This window comes from Mizuhopecten yessoensis, unplaced genomic scaffold (assembly GCF_002113885.1).
Source record: "Mizuhopecten yessoensis strain PY_sf001 unplaced genomic scaffold, ASM211388v2 scaffold8111, whole genome shotgun sequence".
Classification (NCBI taxonomy): Eukaryota; Metazoa; Mollusca; class Bivalvia; order Pectinida; family Pectinidae; genus Mizuhopecten; species Mizuhopecten yessoensis.
In genome coordinates, this window is record NW_018407384.1 from 141,301 (window position 1) to 160,226 (window position 18,926).

At 35.5% G+C, this 18,926-nt stretch overlaps 1 protein-coding gene and 1 non-coding gene across 3 annotated transcripts; both read right to left on the minus strand.

The window, feature by feature from the left end:
- Positions 1 to 5,134: 5,134 nt before the first annotated feature.
- LOC110454935 (protein phosphatase 1 regulatory subunit 36-like) lies at positions 5,135 to 18,420 on the minus strand. Of its 2 annotated transcripts, XM_021504752.1 has the most exons (19): positions 18,118 to 18,420; positions 17,854 to 17,921; positions 17,224 to 17,292; positions 16,777 to 16,904; positions 15,029 to 15,098; positions 14,360 to 14,461; positions 13,656 to 13,796; positions 12,756 to 12,798; positions 11,634 to 11,716; positions 11,176 to 11,240; positions 10,702 to 10,728; positions 10,179 to 10,329; positions 9,673 to 9,702; positions 9,291 to 9,380; positions 8,979 to 9,074; positions 8,492 to 8,599; positions 8,217 to 8,260; positions 7,923 to 7,929; positions 5,809 to 5,891 (listed from the first exon to the last, which is right to left on the minus strand). In XM_021504752.1, coding segments are annotated over exons 1-19 (1,353 nt in total). In that variant the 5' UTR covers positions 18,148 to 18,420; the 3' UTR covers positions 5,809 to 5,890. The 2 variants fall into 2 exon arrangements, with proteins under 2 accessions (XP_021360426.1, XP_021360427.1); XM_021504751.1 differs by lacking the exon at positions 7,923 to 7,929 and having other exon boundaries at positions 5,135 to 5,891.
- On the minus strand, positions 17,729 to 17,801 carry Trnav-uac. The gene has a single exon. It is a non-coding gene; the product is annotated as a tRNA-Val (tRNA).
- Positions 18,421 to 18,926: the final 506 nt, after the last annotated feature.

The window sequence follows — 18,926 nt, forward strand, 5'->3', positions numbered from 1 at the left end:
TCCAGTGATTGAGGAGGATAGTGCTTAATACGTTTCCATTGATTGATTGGGATGGTGTTTAATACGTCTCCATTGATTGATGAGGATGGAGTTTAATACGTCTTCGGTGATTGATGGGAATGGTAATCAATATGTCTCCATTGATTGATGGGGATGGTGTTCAATACGTCTTCAGTGATTGATGGGAATGGTAATCAATACGTCTCCAGTGATTGATGGGGATGGTTATCAATATGTCTCCATTGATTGATGGGGATGGTGTTCAATACGTATCCAGTGATTAATGGGGATGGTAATCAATATCTCTCCATTGATTGATGAGGGTCTTCAATAGTTTTAATTGAATGATGGGGGGGGGGGGGGGGGGGGGGTCACTACGTCTCCATTGATTGACGAGGGTGGTGTTCAATATGTCTCTAGTGATCGATGGGGAAGGTGTTCAATGAATGGAGACGCATTGAACACCATCCTGGTCAATCAATGAAGACGTATCGATCTCCATTTCCATCAATCTTTTGACACATATTGATCAGGATGGTGTTCAGTCTCTTGATTTATCAGGATGGGATGCAAAGCCTCTCTATTTATTGAGTATTATTTGCAAAACGTTATCCTTGGCTGATGAGGGATGGTGAACAACATTATTTCCTAACAGGGGATGAACCATGTCTCCATCGGCTGACTGCAGTTGGTGTGCAGTGCGTCTCCATAAAGTGACAAAGGATAGTGTGAAAATCTCATTTTGCTGACGAGCGATGGTATTTCCAAATTTCTTCTACTTGCTGCCGAGGGATCGTGTGCAATGCGTCTCATAAAATAGTTAAGATGTGGTAGTCAATGTATCTACACTTGTCCGGAGAAAGTGGTTTGGAATGCATCTCCGCTAGCTCACAAGGGATGGTTTCGACGCTTCACCAATTGCTGAGGACGATGTACAACGGATCTCCATTGGTTAACAAAGGATGTGTTATTTGTCTCCATTTGTTGTTCAACATCTTCCACTGACCGACAAATGATGGTATACAACACGTCTCTATCGACTGACCGACGAAAGGTGTGATTCGATGTACCTACATTGGCTGGTGGATATTGTTTATTGTATATTCATTGTATTAGAAACACGTTGTTCAAGTGATGGCTGACGGCGAATTTTGGGCAGTACAAATGCATTTCCAGGGGACGATGAAGGATGATATAAAGTACGACTCGATTGGCTTACCGCCTCTCGTTTAAAGATGATTTCTCGGTAGTAGGATATGGTTACCATAATACACCTCTCGTTAGTATGATACGGTTACCGCAATACATCTTTCGTTGGTTGAATATGGTTACCAAAATACACCCCTCGCTAGGGATATGGTATTCCACAATACACACCTCGTTGGTAGAATATGGTTATCTTGAAACAACTCTCGTTGGTGAGATATGGTTACCACAAAAAAAAACATCGTTGGTAGGATATGGTTTTCAAAAAACATCTCTCGTTGGTCGGATATATACCACTTTCTCTTACCCTGGACAGGTGTATCCGCATTTTTACCGTTGTGAGATTTCCTTGTCTCACCCTAGGGTTGAGACGGGGGGATTCCCCTTTTCATAACCAATGGCATGACGTCACTTCAACAATAAAATGACGTCTCGTCAACAATCCATCAACGTCACGTCAACCCTGAATTTAGCATGTAACGTTATCATAACATTGTGTATATGATACACAATGGGAGAACAGGGTAAGAGAAAAAGAATCATTCACCCCCTTGCGGGTGAGATAGTGGAATTTCAACCCTCGGGGAAAGATTTTTAAGTTGCCAAACACTCGGCAAAGCCTCGTGTTTGGCAACTTAAGAATCCTCCCCCTCGGGTTGAGATTCTCCTATCTCACCCCCAAGGGGGTGAAAGATTCTATTAGTACTCCTCTTGTTGGTAGGATATGGTTACCACAAAACACCCCTCGTTGGTAGGATATGATTACAAAATCACACCTCTCGGTTGGTAGAATATGGTTTCGACAAAACATCTGCCGTTGGTAGGATAGATACCACTGTACTCCTCTCGTTGGTAGGATATGATAACCACAATACATCTTTCGTTTGTTATGATAGTTACCACTGTACACCTCTCGATGGTCAAATATGAAAATGAAAATAAAGGAATATCATACGGGAGCGTAAAACGGAGATACGTCATAAATCAATATCAACAAGACAGCGTTCGTCATGGTGTGTTCTGTCAACTAAAGGAAAGAGTTTTGTCACAGGTGACATGCAAATTCCTTTAAAGTAGTGAATGCTGACGATGGTTTCAAATGGTGAAACTATCTGCAATGTATAATGAAACCTCTCCAGTAGAAACCCTGGGCATGCTACTTATTATCATCAAAACGCACATGTCAATTATACACACACTTTAATACAGAGAGCGATAACAGTTTTATTGCACATGTCAAATTGGAAGGATGAAGGTCCGATGTAGTAGATGCGCGGTGACCATCTCTTCTGTAAGCAATAGAAATCCATTTTTACCATCTGTTCCGGCCAATCAGGATCTGCAACACACCACCAACCCCTTGTCTGTCAATAGAGACGTATACTGTTTTGTCAGCTTATGTATATCATGGGGACTACAATTCCATTTAAATGTATACGAGTATTTCGTTTTTGTTAATTGAGGCCCATTATACACCTTACATCTCTATGTCAATAGTACACTATCCTTGCCGGACACGTCATTGAGATATTTTGTAATTTTGTCAATCAATGAAGACCAAGTAACAACATCTGTTAGTTGAGATCTATTTTATATCATTATTTACCAATGTCATTGTACATTATTCTTCACCAATTAATTGCACATCATTTCTCGTCAACCGGTGGGTATTTACTTATCTGACTAATCTCTCGTTTGTCAATGGGATTCATGTACTCTCTTCATAGTCAGCCAATAGGAACACATTTGCCGCCATCCATTATTGTGACAGTCTGACAATAACCCTCGTCAGCCAACGGAGGCTGATTACATCAGCCCTCATAAACCAATGGAGAGCTCTTACGCCACTTACAAACCATCTCTCCCCAACATAATATTGACTAGTTCCTTCCTTCCCTTTCCCCCACTTACAGGATATCTAGACTTTGCTGTGCCTACATCCTACATCTTTACCTACCCTGCTTAACTGATTCCTTGGACACGGACTAGATATGATATTGTTCCTATGTTTCCTGTTTGCCGAGTTAAACATAATTCCCTCCTCAACCTTTTCGGTTTCTTTTTGACCATTTGCCGTTTTTCTTGGTTGTTGCATTCATCCACAGCTGGAAATGGAAATCCAATCCATGTTTTCAGTGGTAGGAATTTTCAATGAAAATCCCCAAGCTCCAGCATATCTGTTTTCCCTAACACAGTACTCGCTGAACACGTCCTTCCCGTTCTCGTCTGTATCTCTGCCTCGCCGACTTTTCTGTGTTTGGAGTCCCTCAGCATTATCACCAAACTACATTTTGCAACTTTGATCTCTCCACTACCGATCTCAACGATAGTTTTAATTCTGCAGAGCTGCTATTCATGCAGACCGAAATAACTCTTGGTGGAAGCCCAAGCTACTTCCTCAGATATACTCCTTATCATAATTTCAAGCGTTCCATTGTTGACTTTGGTATTTCATTCAATACAGTAATAGTAATCATGAAGGCTTTGGTAGCATACAAGTTGGTATAATCACTATATCTAAATACCCTGTACTTACTGGAAGTACCGACTTACTTTCGAATCTTTTTTTTTCCACGGAGACACTTGACTTGGATGTCTTTGTAGTTATGACTGTTGACAGGTGCATACTCGAACCATCTTTCCAAAGCCACTCAATGGTGCTGTCAGGTATTGGTGACAACTCTTCCTCATGGACCTGCAGCACGAAGTAACAATATAACATGGAAAAAGGCTCCCCGTGGATATCCTTCGGAGGCAACGACTATCTCTGCTTTCTTTTAGCAAGAAAGATGCTTCTTTTTTTTCATACTTTTAAATATTAGCTGCAAACCTTCTTAAAATTTGACAGTTCTTTAAATCAGGTAGAAATGGAACCATTTAGTATATCATTTGTGGATCATGGCATAAACGTCCCTCGTAAGTTATAGCAGAGTCCAACGCCGAACGTACTCTTCCTGCAGAATGTTTTCAGAAACGACATTGCAAGGCTAACTGTAGAATGACAGAACAATAGTTCTAACCTATCAACACTAGGAATTAGCTGGAAATCTGACGTGTCCTACATACATCAACGGATGATGCGATTGTTTTGCCGCCATGCTGCCTTAAATAATACNGCCCTTCATACAAGTTTGCTTCTGGCCAAATATTGACACCGTAGGCCTTTCGGTTATTAAGAAGAAGTCGTTTAAAGTAAAATATTGACGCCGGACGCCGGACGGACAGACGACGGACGCCGCGCCACGGCATAAGCTCACTTGGCACTTCGTGCCAGGTGAGCTAAAAACCAACAGATTCCACGCTCTGTAATCCACTGGTGACCCTTACACGGTCACCACACTTCTTAAACCAGACATTAGACATTAAAATACTAAAGGTAAATTATGTTAAAGTCTGAGCGGGTTTTGTTCCTAAATTAAACACATTCAGGTACTCTGCATAAAAAGACAAGACCAAAAGCACCACAACCTGAACAGAACCATGTGTTTTGTAACGGTAAGATTTTTCTCGCCACATATGAAACAACTAAACTTCTTGTGTCATTACCATGCAAACAGGATGTCCATGATGGCAACATGTTCCTGAAGTGCAAGACCTCTAAAATATTGAAAGGTTTGGTAAAGACAGAAGCATTAACTGAATGTGTTTCGACTCAGTCTTGTGACAGTTCTATCTGGCTTTCTTTCTGTTTGAAGTTTGGTTTTGGTTTTATTTCTTTAACTCATTCACCCCTGAAATTTCATAATGAACTATTCCAACCTTTGAATTGGAGGAGTTCAAAAGTGTTTTCAGGGGTCAATGAGTTAAATGTTCTATCAACAGCTAAGGTCATTTAAGGATGTGTCTGTAGTCGTTTGCTTACCATTGTACTCATCATATCTTTATGTGATAAAAAGAGACAATCCAAATAGTTGTTTTCAGATGTTTTTTTATTTATCACAGGTGGTAGACTTAAAAAATATCTTACATGTGATGCATATATTACATATAAATAAACAACATTCATACACCTTTATACTGCTCCCTTAACCCTGAACATATAACCCCCCGGACGGATGCATAAACAGGCAAGTGTGTAACAACATGATCCAGTTTAGTGAATAACCTTTGATCATCAATACTAAATTTGATCACAATTCCTAAATTTTCAAATGATGTTTGATAATTACATTCATTGTGTTTATCAGAAATCAATTCTTTGCATTTTGTCAAGAAATTGAACATTCGGAGATATATAAAATTGATAACAAGCATGCTATTATGCATTCTGTTTACAACCAGAACATGTTGGTTGCCTTGTACTAAGTCCAACTGTAAGTAAGTGGGCCATGTGACCTGTATACTGACCTGCATACTTACAAGGAAGAGTTAACATAAACTATGATAAAGTACATAGGAATTCTATTTAATCAGAATATGTGACTACAACTGCATGTATTTTTTCATTTCCTCTTTTTGTTCTTATAACTACAATTTTTAATTTTATGTTTTTCCTTAACAAATAATCTTCTCTTTTCTAATATTGTAAATTTATGACACTTTTCTTCTCAGTGTTGGATTTTCAATTGTCAACTATTGGGACATTCATCCCTCCTCTGATAACACACTTCAATCCTCTTCATCAACAAATGCAGCGTCTGTTGTTCCTGTGGATATAGCTGTCTGTTGCCGGCTCAATCTTTGTTCTGTAAGTATAATAAGTATACACTATAGATTTATCCTATACCTTCTTACATGTTATGTAATAACACCATTGTATTATATCACAATTAAAACAATAGACACGATGTCAAAATGGTGTGTTAAAGTTTAAAACTTGGCAAAGGTCTTACCTGTTCAAATTTGATAATGTGCTTAAATTTGAGTGCCCTAAAATAATTATGTTTACAGTGTGTGCCAACTCTGAAACCGCCAATGAAGATTTCTCCTTCATTTGATCAATATTTCAAATTAGGGAGAGAGTGTGACATCTAAGGAATAGGAGGGGAAAATACTGTCTTACTGGCAAGCTAGCTTTCCAGTGATGCGGTATAACCTTGGGGACCCGCTCACTAGCAAAGCAACATCGAGCGTGGTCAGTAGTTGGAGGGGTGACCGCCCGCACGTTACAAAACTAATGCGCAACATTTTTCACTTAATAACTTCAAAAGCTACAATGTTTGTTTTACACACAGGTAATATCAGTTATATATCTCCTATAGCAACTGGGAGATTATTTGTCCCAAGGATGTGTCTTGAGTATCAGCTAGCTTTAATTGAAATGATGATATTCAAAGGGAGTTTTCTAAAGTTTGGTTAAGTCAATGGAAACAAGTTATACAAATATCTAATTTTAATTAAAACAAATACATGTCCTAGGCTTGATTATTAAATTGATATTTAAATAACATATTAAAATGGAAATGATGATACAATATACTGCTATAATTTTTAAATGTTTATATGGATTTCTTACATTGAATTATGGTAATGACTTGTCTAGTTTCAATTTCTAATTCTAAAACTTTAGATACCACTATAAAGATGGTGAGAATCTGTTTGCTGAACTCTACAGTGCAAGTGTCTGGTATACTAAACAGTAATGAACAGTAATCAAATCACACATGCAATATACCATCCTTTCTACCCGTACCTTGTTAGGTCATTATATTATAAAGGAAAATCAAGTTGTTCAAGTATACCTTGGCCCTTGGTATGATATTTCTAAATAAAGCTGGTGACACAGTCTATGTCTTAATAAACAGCAGTACAGCCAATGCTGACTCTTTCTTTACACACAGTTCCTGTATTGCGTTTTCTAAATCTATGTGATCAAGCTTAGATTATATACATATAGTTTTATTTCATTTAACTGATCAAATTAAGTCACTTCAGTAGTAAGATCACACAGTACACTTTCTTCATCTAGAAATCACAACCATAATGTTATGTTATGTATTTAATCATGATTAATGAAATCTCTCAACAGTTTCAATTTTTAAACATTAGCATGCATTAATTTATCAATTAAAGCAAATAAATATGTATTTGAGTTCAATGCCATGCATTACTGAGTGACACCTAAAAATCATTCAACATAACAAAGCCTGCCATTCCTCCTGTCAGTAAATTATAAGCCAACCACACCATTAATATTTCCTAGTCCTCAAAAACAGCCAACTAGCTAGGACAGAAATCTTGTCATTCCTGTCAGTAAATTATAAGCCAGTCACACCATTGTTTCCTGATCCTTGACTAGAGCCGACTATCTCAGCAATCTCGGGAAGTGTGTATGATTCAATTCTCACAAAGTATCGAAAATATCAAGGAATAATATGGATTCACTGTATTGCACTCATATTTCAATGCTTAAGTTTCACAAAATTTCCAAAAAAGAAAATTTAAATCCGTCAGATTTATGCCTGTCTGATACAGAGTTAAGGATTACTGGCTTAAACTGGCAATGCATGAAATTCAAACTCCACGAATATGTTCCAGGAATAAAACAGCCAAATTTTGAAGCTGCTAAATTAAAGGGCTATACATTACAATTTTTTTTAATAAAGTTATGTAAAAAAAATATAGAGACCCATTATTTAAGATGTATTGCGAGTACATTTCCTTTTTGTAAATATTAGACCAGGTGATATAACTGTACAAAGAGAGAGAATTAATCACACTTCCCAGATGGCTGTTAGCCCAGTGAGTGTCACACCCTGTAAAGTACTGTTACTTACTATTTCTCTGTAACATACATATAAAGTAAATAAGTACCATCAAGTGTCAGCTATACATCAAATAATTCCAGAGTTATACATTGGTATTAAATAAAGAGTACTGATACAACCCTAGTTTTTCATTACAATTGAAATACAATTTGCATTGAGAGAAGCTGAATGGTGAAGTGACATTTCTGTATTTCTCATAGGTAAAATAACATTTGACATAAATAGATTTGACCCATATTTGTAAATATGTAGTTATCAAGACTTCTTCTTAACCTTTGGGTAGAAGAATTAAAAGTATATTACCTGGAGGCGGAGTCTTGTCCCGGGTTCCTTCCTCTGGAGCAGCCCTGTAGTGCAGAACACAAAGTGTTATATGTCAAACATTCTAACGTTGTCAGAAAGGGTCCCTCAAAATTGCAAATTAAAACTGCTGTTCTCAATTTCTGGGAGTCAAGTAATTTGATTTTTTAATGTGATGTAAATATTGTGATCTTTCAACATTCTTATCTAAAAACATAATATATAGTTTGACATATGAGAAATATATTGTCAAAAGCGACCCTCTATGTATTACTTACTGTTTCTTTCCTTCCTCTCCCTCTTCACCCTCCTCCTCATCATTAGCCCCTAAGGGAGTCAGGGTCTTCTCATTAAACAAGCTAAGGGCTTCACCAATTATTCCAATTCTGTAAGGAATCAATATCATATTATAAGAAAAACTTACTCTAATTCATGTTAATTATAATAAATGATGCTCTGATCTTGAAATTAATGTTGTGCTAATTCTATTAAGTGCCAAAGGGCTAATGATTTACACCAATACCAACAGATCATTTTATTATCTTGACCCTTTGTCTTACATACTGACATATCGCAAACAACTGAAATCCAACATTTTGCTGTCAATGTGCAATATGAAGAAAATTTTAGTTACCATCTGATTCACCTATTTCTTTTATCATCTCGTGAGCTGTTGCAAGAGTTGCACATTAATGTTTCATTAATTGATACCCGGCAGTTAGTACAGTAAGTAACCATTACACTCTTAAAACATTGACTACTTACTTAAATGTTTTCTTTTCTATAAAGAAATCATCTCCAAACATGTCTCCATCATCCGCCTCCTCTGTCTCAGGCTCCCGTCCCTTTTTAGACAGTGAACTATCAAAGAACAAAACCAAGAGAAATAACTGATGTATGATTGATTGCTACTGTTAACAAACATGTTACAGTGACAAGTTATGATGACCTCATTAAAACTTCATACAAAATCATTGAAAAGGGAATCTTTTTTCATCTTGATTAAAAGTGAGATAAGTTTTGTCAAATTTGGTACAGAACAATATAGAAAAGGTCCAAGTGACTGTAGATGCTTACTTAGGTGACAAAGCTCCTCTCCTTCTGAACAACCAGTTGGCCTCCTCTTTAGGGGACGGTAAAATGGCTACAATGGCTGGGGATCTCTGACTGTTATACACAAATAAACCAGGGTTTGAATTTAAGGTTCATTGAAAACACTGATTTTTACAATAGATATAAAGAAATCTCTATTATTTCATCAATCTAATAATTTTGCAACCCTATAAAATCTTTACTGCTAAAATACTTTAGAATGGTTTTGTAAGACGAAAGTTAACCTGCGGCCCATTTAACTTACTTTATAATGGTTTTGTAGGACAAGAGTAAACCAGGGCTGATACATATTACCTTATAATGATTCTGTAAGATAGGATGATAACCTGGGGCCCATTCTACTTACTTTATAATAGTTTTGATGGCTGGTCTTTTCCTGTACAACAGAAAATTACTTCATATCATAGTCAATAAAATCAAATACAACAGCCACATATAATCTTTTACATTAAATATTTCAAATTTTCCCTTCTGAAAGTTCCTGATTACAAATATAAATAAACTGTTATGTTAAGCCTGTCAATAATGCCTACCCAAAATAGCTTTGTTATATCACATGTTAAATAATACTGTAGAATATCTAATTCTCCACATTGTGACATACCTTCATGATGTAACCAGCATCAAACCTGGATGTATTTGATATTCAAAGTCAAACTATAAACTATAATATCGCACATATATGCACCTCAAAAACATAACAGGTAAAATTAATTGTTTTTTTTAGAAAATTCAATATCAAGTCATCACCCATCCATGAATTATACAATCACATGACTATAGTCTATAATTTAAATCACAATAAACCTTCCGAGTAACCCTGATTATAACAGTCCCCCGTAAGCTACTTACGGCTGTAATCTCCGGTACTCCGCCGGCGTCATCTTACTTATGGCCCCTGTAGGTTGCTCCTCTTTTATTTCGCTGCTTTCATCTTTCTCATCTCTATTGATGAACTGCTTTCTGAACCTCCTAAACTTCTTATTCTTGGCATCTCTTAATGCTTAGGAATAAAAATCAGTTATATTGTAAGGGAAGTAAGAAAGGCAGCAAAACTTACCTAATTAAAGATAAATACTGTCAAATTATAATTAAGATTTGCTGTGAAATTAGTGGAATTTACATAATACAATACACATGTATTGATAAAAACTTATTTAAGTTTAACATACATGATGCATGTTCAGACTTTAACACTTCACCAAGGAAGGCTACTTTCAATTTTAATTTCAACAAATTTTATTGACAATATAAGCAATAGTCAATAGGATCAGACATCAGGCATAGTCTATCTAAGTCCTCTCCTTAGGAAGGCTACTTCTATCATGAATGCTCACATAGAAGAAACAATAAAGACAAGGCAAGAAATACTCACCAGCAGCGATTTTATGGTAACTCACAGCTAGAATAGAGAAAACAAGTACATAATTAGTGAAAGTTTTAGCTTCCAATGATAAACATATGCAAGCAACATTTTTTTTCTTTTCATTAAGTTAACTAGAAAGAAAATTTTATTGAAAATTTTACAAAATCTGTAAACAGCACCCATAAGAATACAGAAAATACTGTCACATATTGTACCCTCTTAATCCCACTGAAACACAGGTAATGCTTCCTAAACAGTACAGTGAGGCAGGATTAACCTGTAAACCGACCGGGAGAATTGGGATCTCCGCCTCTATTACCTTCTCCCTTGTTATCCTTCCTCTACATATATATATATACTTTATCCCTTCTCTTCTTCATCTTCCTATCTTTTCTCATCTGCTGACAACAGACGTCAAAGTTGAACCGAGATTGGTCAGATACCCTTTGTTAACCATCCCATTAAACCATATCTTGTTCTCACCTTGTCGCCCCTCCGGTAACTTCTTCACTTGCTTGGCAGGATTGAATGTGTCAGATCTTAAAATTCTAAAGAAAAGATTAAATAAAATTAATGAAATCATCTCAGGATGATATCAATACTTGGAGCCTGTCAGTGTACTATTTATTTTCAGGGGGAAAACCCTCTGAAAATGGCCACTTTTGTTACGTTTACAACTGATTTATCATTTATCAATGATCCTATACAATGACGTTTTCTGTAGGATGCTTCCAACATCTATCTGTAGGCTGTACTATGGAAATGTATATATATGTACTATGTTAATTAATTCTACATAAACTGTTATATGTCAAAATTGTTAACTCTATCATATTTTATTGATTCCATAGTGTTATTACCAGTTAATCCTGGTACAAGAAGCAACTGTTAAATTTCAAATTGTTATAAATATAAAAGTAAGGATGAACTGTTTATTTTACCTGCCAATCTCCTTTTTGATGACTGTGAAGTCCTTTCTCCTGAAGGATATGTGGACAGCATACGCACAGAAGGAGTATAGAGTCTACAACGTAAGCAACAATCGTATGTACACGATCCAACAAATACAAATCACTCCATATCAAATGGTTACACATATATTTATGCTGCAGATATTTGTTGTCTTTTTGAAAAGTTCATTTTATAACCAGAACCACATGGCGAGGTTTTAATTTTGCAAATCTCTGATAGTGTAAAACACTGTATTCTTTAGACAAACAAACAGATTTCATTTATGTTCTAATGTATTGTTTTTATGGATAACATTGTTAATTCAACATCAACCTCCAACTATAGGTACAGAGGTTGTTTTTTTTCATTTTTTTCTCTCAAGTTGTAAAACACCAAGATCAACTAGAGCATCAAGATCATCGAGGTCACTGACAGCACCTCCATCACTGAGATCACAAGGATCACAAAGATCACAGAGAGCACCAAGATCATTGAGGTCACTGACAGCACCTCCATCACTGAGATCACAAGGATCACAAAGATCACAGAGAGCACCGAGATCATTGAGGTCACTGACAGCACCTCCATCACAAAGATCACAAGGATCACAAAGATCACAGAGAGCACCGAGATCATTGAGGTCACTGACAGCACCTCCATCACTTAGATCACAAGGATCACAAAGATCACAGAGAGCACCGAGATCATTGAGGTCACTGACAGCACCTCCATCACAAAGATCACAAGGATCACAAAGATCACAGAGAGCACCGAGATCATTGAGGTCACTGACAGCACCTTAATCACTGAGATCACAAGGATCACAAATATCACAGAGAGCACCAAGATCATTGAGGTCACTGAAAGCACCTCCATCACTGAGATCACAAGGATCACAAAGATCACAGAGAGCACCGAGATCATTGAGGTCACTGACAGCACCTTCATCACTGAGATCACAAGGATCACAAAGATCACAGAGAGCATCAAGGGCACACTGTTCAATATGTAAAATGACATTTCATGTATAGCCTTTAATTTCACCAGGTGAAGCTTTCAAGGACCAAAGCAGTTAAGTAATATGGAGCTAGAAATTAGTATGGGTGACTCACCTCAAACATACCCCTATCCTTGAGTGTAGATGATACTCTAGATCTGTAACAAAAGTTAAAACAGGTTTTAATTAAGCCACTAAAAGTGATCAGTACTTCATGATGAATTATTATTAATTTGCATTTTGAAAAAATATGGAGAGAGCAGCATAAATATGTAGTGTCATGGTATTCTAAAGATACATTACGTTAAAGTATACTCATAGTATGCTAAAACTCATCCTGTACCTATCTATGGCTATGTCTATTAGTCATAGTTATGGTTAACCATTACAGTTTCCAGTAAAAGGACAATAACTTTATCTACATTGAACCCTATTGTAATTTGTTCATGTTTTAAGTTCACTTCCTGTTATGGTCTAAGCTTTCCTTGTTTTCCATGCTTTATGTCAAATCTGTTTTTCCCGGGGTAAATGTATTTGTACTTTCGAGATAATTCAACATCCTCTGGGAAATTGTTCTGTAGTTTCAAATTCGAATAATGAAATGGTTGCTTCTGTCCGGGATTTTTGTTGTCAGAAGATCATTTAAGGAGTGAACACTTTTGCAATATGGTGCTTAAACATGTGCATCTTTCAAAAGCTTTTGATTCCTGTTATATCAAAAAAAAAAAATGTGCATAGTTCAATTGTTTTCCTTATTTATAGACCCCCTAATCTTTCAAAATGTTGTATCATATTATTTATCGTTATTCACTTATTGCTATGGATGATAAAACTAACAAATCATTGTTTTGATCCAATAAATAATTCTTGTCTCAACCATGTTGTGAAAATGTCAAACACTAAAATAGACAATCGTCATAGCTTGGTTTTATTTTGTTTAACGTCCTATTAACAGCTTCAGGATGTGACAATAGGCAGTGCTCTATGTGACGCAGCACCCTGTAGTGAGACCTACCTTCCACAGGCCATGTGGTGGTGGTCCTCCAACCCCAAACCCAACTCCAGCACACAATAGGCCTGTCCCAGCAATTTCTCCGTTGATCCAATCTTCACAAGTGATTCCTCAAATGCCTTCTTCTCAGACAGACTAGGTTCACTAAGATACACAAAAGCACTATCAATAAATACAGTACAGGGCAACTCACAGTTGATCCTATTTCTCCTTCCTTATGAAACATCATGCATAGAAAAATATTTAGATATCTATATTGATCAGAAATAAAACTTGATGTATAATACAGATATATCCAATTTTACCTTTTCAATCTGTGAAATTATACATTGTTGTCAATTAAAAGTGGAGTTGGTACCTAGGACTTAATAACCAGATTAATTCTATATAACTTGTTTGTCCAAAAACAAATTACTTGTGTTTCCAGCTATCATCCACAGAAAAAATAGGGAAGGTAGGCAGGCCTTTTTTTTTTAAAAATTTTGGTAAATATTTTTACTATGCCTTTATAGAGTAGGAGTTCTGAACTTACCAGTGCATATATCACTGGATGAGTCCATTATGGTCTACAGTGGTGAAAGGGTTAAGTACATTTTTGTATGGAAATATTAGTAGGCTAACAACCAACTCCAAAATGAGTTACTCGTTCTAACAACGTCACTTTATCACTCCCGTATATCTTACTGTGGTGTGTTGTTATATCTTACATGTAGGTAGTGGTGTTGATTTTGTGTTCCTGGAGCAACTTGTCAAAAAAACAGTGGAAATAGTTGAGTAGATGCATCAGGAACAGGTCAAACTCATCCGTACTGAAAAACACAAAGGTCAAAACTATATACTGAAAAGACAGAAAAGGTCAAACTCAAGTAATGAAAGACATAATGATCAAACTCATCTGTACTGCAAAACTAGAGCAGTTTAACTCATCTATAAGCACTGACAAACAGGAAAAGACAAATGTATACCTCCTGGTAAACGAAAAAGCCTAAAAGGTCAAACTTAATCATCTGTACGGAAAAACACAAAAGGTTTTTATATGGACTGAAAAACAACCCTCAATTATACAAAATTGTATTTCCTTGGCTCAGGGATGTTTCTTCCACTGTGCTTGACTAAAAGTTTTTTAAAGGCTTTGACACAAGGTGCTGTATATATCTACCATGCTTCACTTGGCTGTTCAGGAGATCTAGAGGGGACCGAAGAAGTAAACCAAGTTTTTGTAAACAAGTTTTTGCCTGTCTTCAAAGACTGATAGAAGTAAGGTGCCTTGCTAATAGTTTGGAAATACAAGACAATATCTAAATAACATGATTCATGAATTGGTATTCCCAAATATTGAAATCACAATTGGTACATAGTTAAATTTAAAGACTTACTTGAGAATGCCTTCAAATGTTTCAGAAATCCCATCAGCGTTTTGTACAGACAGCATGCTGAGTGCCACAGCTACAATAAAATCAAACAAGTTTAGAACAGCTACAATAAAATCAAACAAATTTGGTACAGCTACAATAAAATCAAACAAATTTGGTACAGCTACAATAAAATCAAACAAATTTGGTACAGCTATAAAAGAGTTTCTTTGAAATAGCCATAATAGTATACCCAAAAGAACAATATTCAAAGCCATACATTGAAGACAGAGGTCAGAAAGGTCATATATACAATGAAGATTTGACAGTACACAAAACTGTACACCAATTTGAGTTACAGCTCGTTATCTTTACCAGTGGTTATCTTGAATTTCAGGAACCTGATGATATATGGCCTTATTCAGGTACTATAAAAGATATTTACAAAATACTATTTTCCAAGAAAATGATATTACAATAACCTTCTTGTTCTACTTTTAGTAACAGTGACCTTGACCTAAAGTTGTTCCTATAACAGATATACAGAGAACTACCATATACAATTTCAGAAATTCTGAGGTAACTTAGACAAGAGGGTATACTTCTTCCAATATATGTCGTGATTTTGGCATTATTGTCTTCATATTAACAAAAATAAATTTGAAAAAAAACATGTCTGTAGTTATGTGAACAAAACAATCAATTATGGACTTTTGTTTAAATGAATATGTGGTTATATGGACCTGAGAAAGTAATACACTATATTAACTTAGACGAACTCAAGGTCAATATCACTTTCTCAGGTCCATATCAATTATCATACCAAAATAAAAGTCTTTGATTATCATATTAGATTCTAAATTTCATTAAAAAGATGGAACATATGAAAATTGTACAGAGGAAAGAACTGCATTTGACCAAAAGCATTGTGACGTCACAATTGAAAAGACATTTTTTTTTTTATTAACCTACTGTTTCTAAAAATAGTAAGATTAGGTCAATATTACAAAACACCAAGATCCACATGATTATGATCCAACCAATAAGAATGTAGGAAAAAATGTGGCATCTAATAAGTACATGTATTGGTGCATTAACGTTGGGTAATCCGTTCTGAGTAAATAAATGGCGGTATGCGGGTTTGGTGGTTTAAGGGGTGGCATAACAACGGGGTTTTACTGTATATAACATAACACAGCGGTCATGTGATAAATATAACATAACACAGTAGTAATGTGATAAATATAACATATAACACAGTAGTCATGTGATAATTATAACATAACACAGTATTCATGTGATAATTATAACATAACACAGTAAGAGTCATGTGATAAAAAAAACATAACACAGTAGTCATGTGATAAATATAACACAGTAGTCATGTGATAAATATAACATAACACAGTAGTCATGTGATAAATATAACATACATTGTAACACAGTAGTCATGTGATAAATATAACATATATACATTGTAACACAGTAGTCATGTGATAAATATAACATAACACAGTAGTCATGTGATAAATATAACAACACAGTGGTCATGTGATAAATATAACATAACACAGTAGTCATGTGATAAATATAACATAACACAGTGGTCATGTGATAAATATAACATAACACACTTAGTCATTTGATGTATTACATAATATGTAGTCATGTAATAAATGGGCAAATATATATCAATAGATATATGGATTGTCACTATAGACAGTGATCGGACATTTACAGACTACAAGTCTATAATGGTTATTTTGTCTTACTTTTGACATAGTCAAGTGTAACGGTTGATTGATTGTTTTTCAGCTTTAAAGTTGGATGGGGAGATTTGGCCTGGTTGCCTTTCTGACTGCGGCCCCTTATTCCTGGCTTCGCAACACTAGATGCAACTCTATACCAGTAACAAAGAAACATGAAATAGTGTTTTTATGCATAAAACTTTCATGCCAAAAATGCTCAAAAAAATCCATGACCCACTAATTAAAATATAGGTTTTGATTTTTTTACTCAATATTATATTGGATTAAATTGTCATCTAATATATAATAATAATTATATTTAATGATTTTTTTTCCCACAGAAAGATAGCTATTATTCTGCACAACATTGATAGCATATCAAAGTTCTTGGTGCTTATGTCAAATGTAACAGTAAACTGTTTTTTCCCCACAAATTTTCTTGTTAGATTACAAAGACAATTTTTTCTTTACCTGTCCATTTTTTTATTTCCTTCCTTTGCTCTTCGCCGTTTGTCTTGTCTGTCAGCATTTGGATTATTACTGCAACACAGAAAAGTCAACTAAGTTAGTTTGGACTTGAACAGGTCATATTTTTTTACAAACAAAGTAAAATCAAATGAGAAAGTGTTTGAATCACTCAAAAATAGAAGATTGAGAAAATTTTCTTAAAAATAGAAGGCTATTTGTATGCTTGGTAAGGTGATGCAATTGCTAGTGCACTCAGCCTTTCACCAAGGTGCCAAGATTGTCACAGCCTGGGTTTTCTCTAGGTGCTTCTGTTTGCCCTGTATACATATGTCGGGACAGCAAGACTGACAGATTCGTCAGATTAATACTATTTGAAAAATTGCCCTATTTCATTTTGTTGTAAAATACAGATAATTTCCTTATATTGACAAATTTTCAATTGGGATCTGTTCAATGTTTCAGAAAACATCAAATGAAATAAAAGTAAAATGAAAATAAAATAAAGCCAAGGTTCTGGCGAGGTTCGAACTCGCGACCTTCTGCGTGTAAAGCAGACGTGATAACCACTACACCACAGAACCTTAGATGACGACTGGACAGTTCTAAAATGGACAGATTAAGGTTATCACTTACCTCATAAATTCTAGAGAATTGGTGTCATCTTTCCATGTCCATGTACCTGTTGAGGGCACACTTTTCACCTACAATGTATGTTAATTATAGCACATCCTCAAAACAACCCGAAAATAAATAAACATCACGCCGTTTCGTTACTCTTGTTGTATGTAAACAACATCAACGATAAACACTTATCTAAACGCTTCATAAACAATGCAGAATGTAATATACAGTTAATAGATTAATTTCGATATATCAGAAGCATAAACTAGTACTTACAGTATCCATTGCCATTGTTACTTTCGCCATTATTGTGGAAAATCAGTGTAAACAATGAGGGGTTCTGTTCTCTAATGAAGCACAACTTCCGGTTGAATAATCGTCTTATAAATGAAAATAAGTTCACCTTTTACATATCACTACTTCAGAAAATTCAAGAGATTTCTTATTACGTGTTTAAATGTAAAATCCTCTATTTAAATTCATAACTCATCGTAATATCCATCAACACGTTCGAAGTGATCTTGCGAATGAACTCAGCGACGCCATTTCCAGAACCCATGCCCATAGCAACATCAAGCAAAGGGGAGGTAACTTTTCATTTCCCGCGCTATTTATATACTTCTAGAGACGGAGTTCGGCCCCGGGATAAGTCCAGTGGGCTGATATTTTGGGTTTTGAGTAAATAGAAATTTACAACTTTGAGCATTTTGTCAGTTCACTTGAATGGACTTGATAAGAAAAAATGTTAACTTGATTATTAAACTAAGTACAGGGAGAAGTTACTTTGAAATCGATACTGAAATACTAACCTAGGCCTACAGTTCTATTCCAACCAACCTATTTTGCGCATTTGAAAAGCCTATATTTCATTATTTGAATAGAAAAAAATTGTCAGTGAACTTTCAAGTATGCCTCGATGCAGAGACAAATATAGTACTGACTTTATATATAAAAAATACGTCTCTGCTCATCGGCTTAGTCCGTAAAAGAATCCAGTGAATTTAGGGCTAACAAATTAATACACACAAAAAAATGACATCTTTCATTTGTAATAACACCGACTAAGTTAGCATTCAATTTTATAT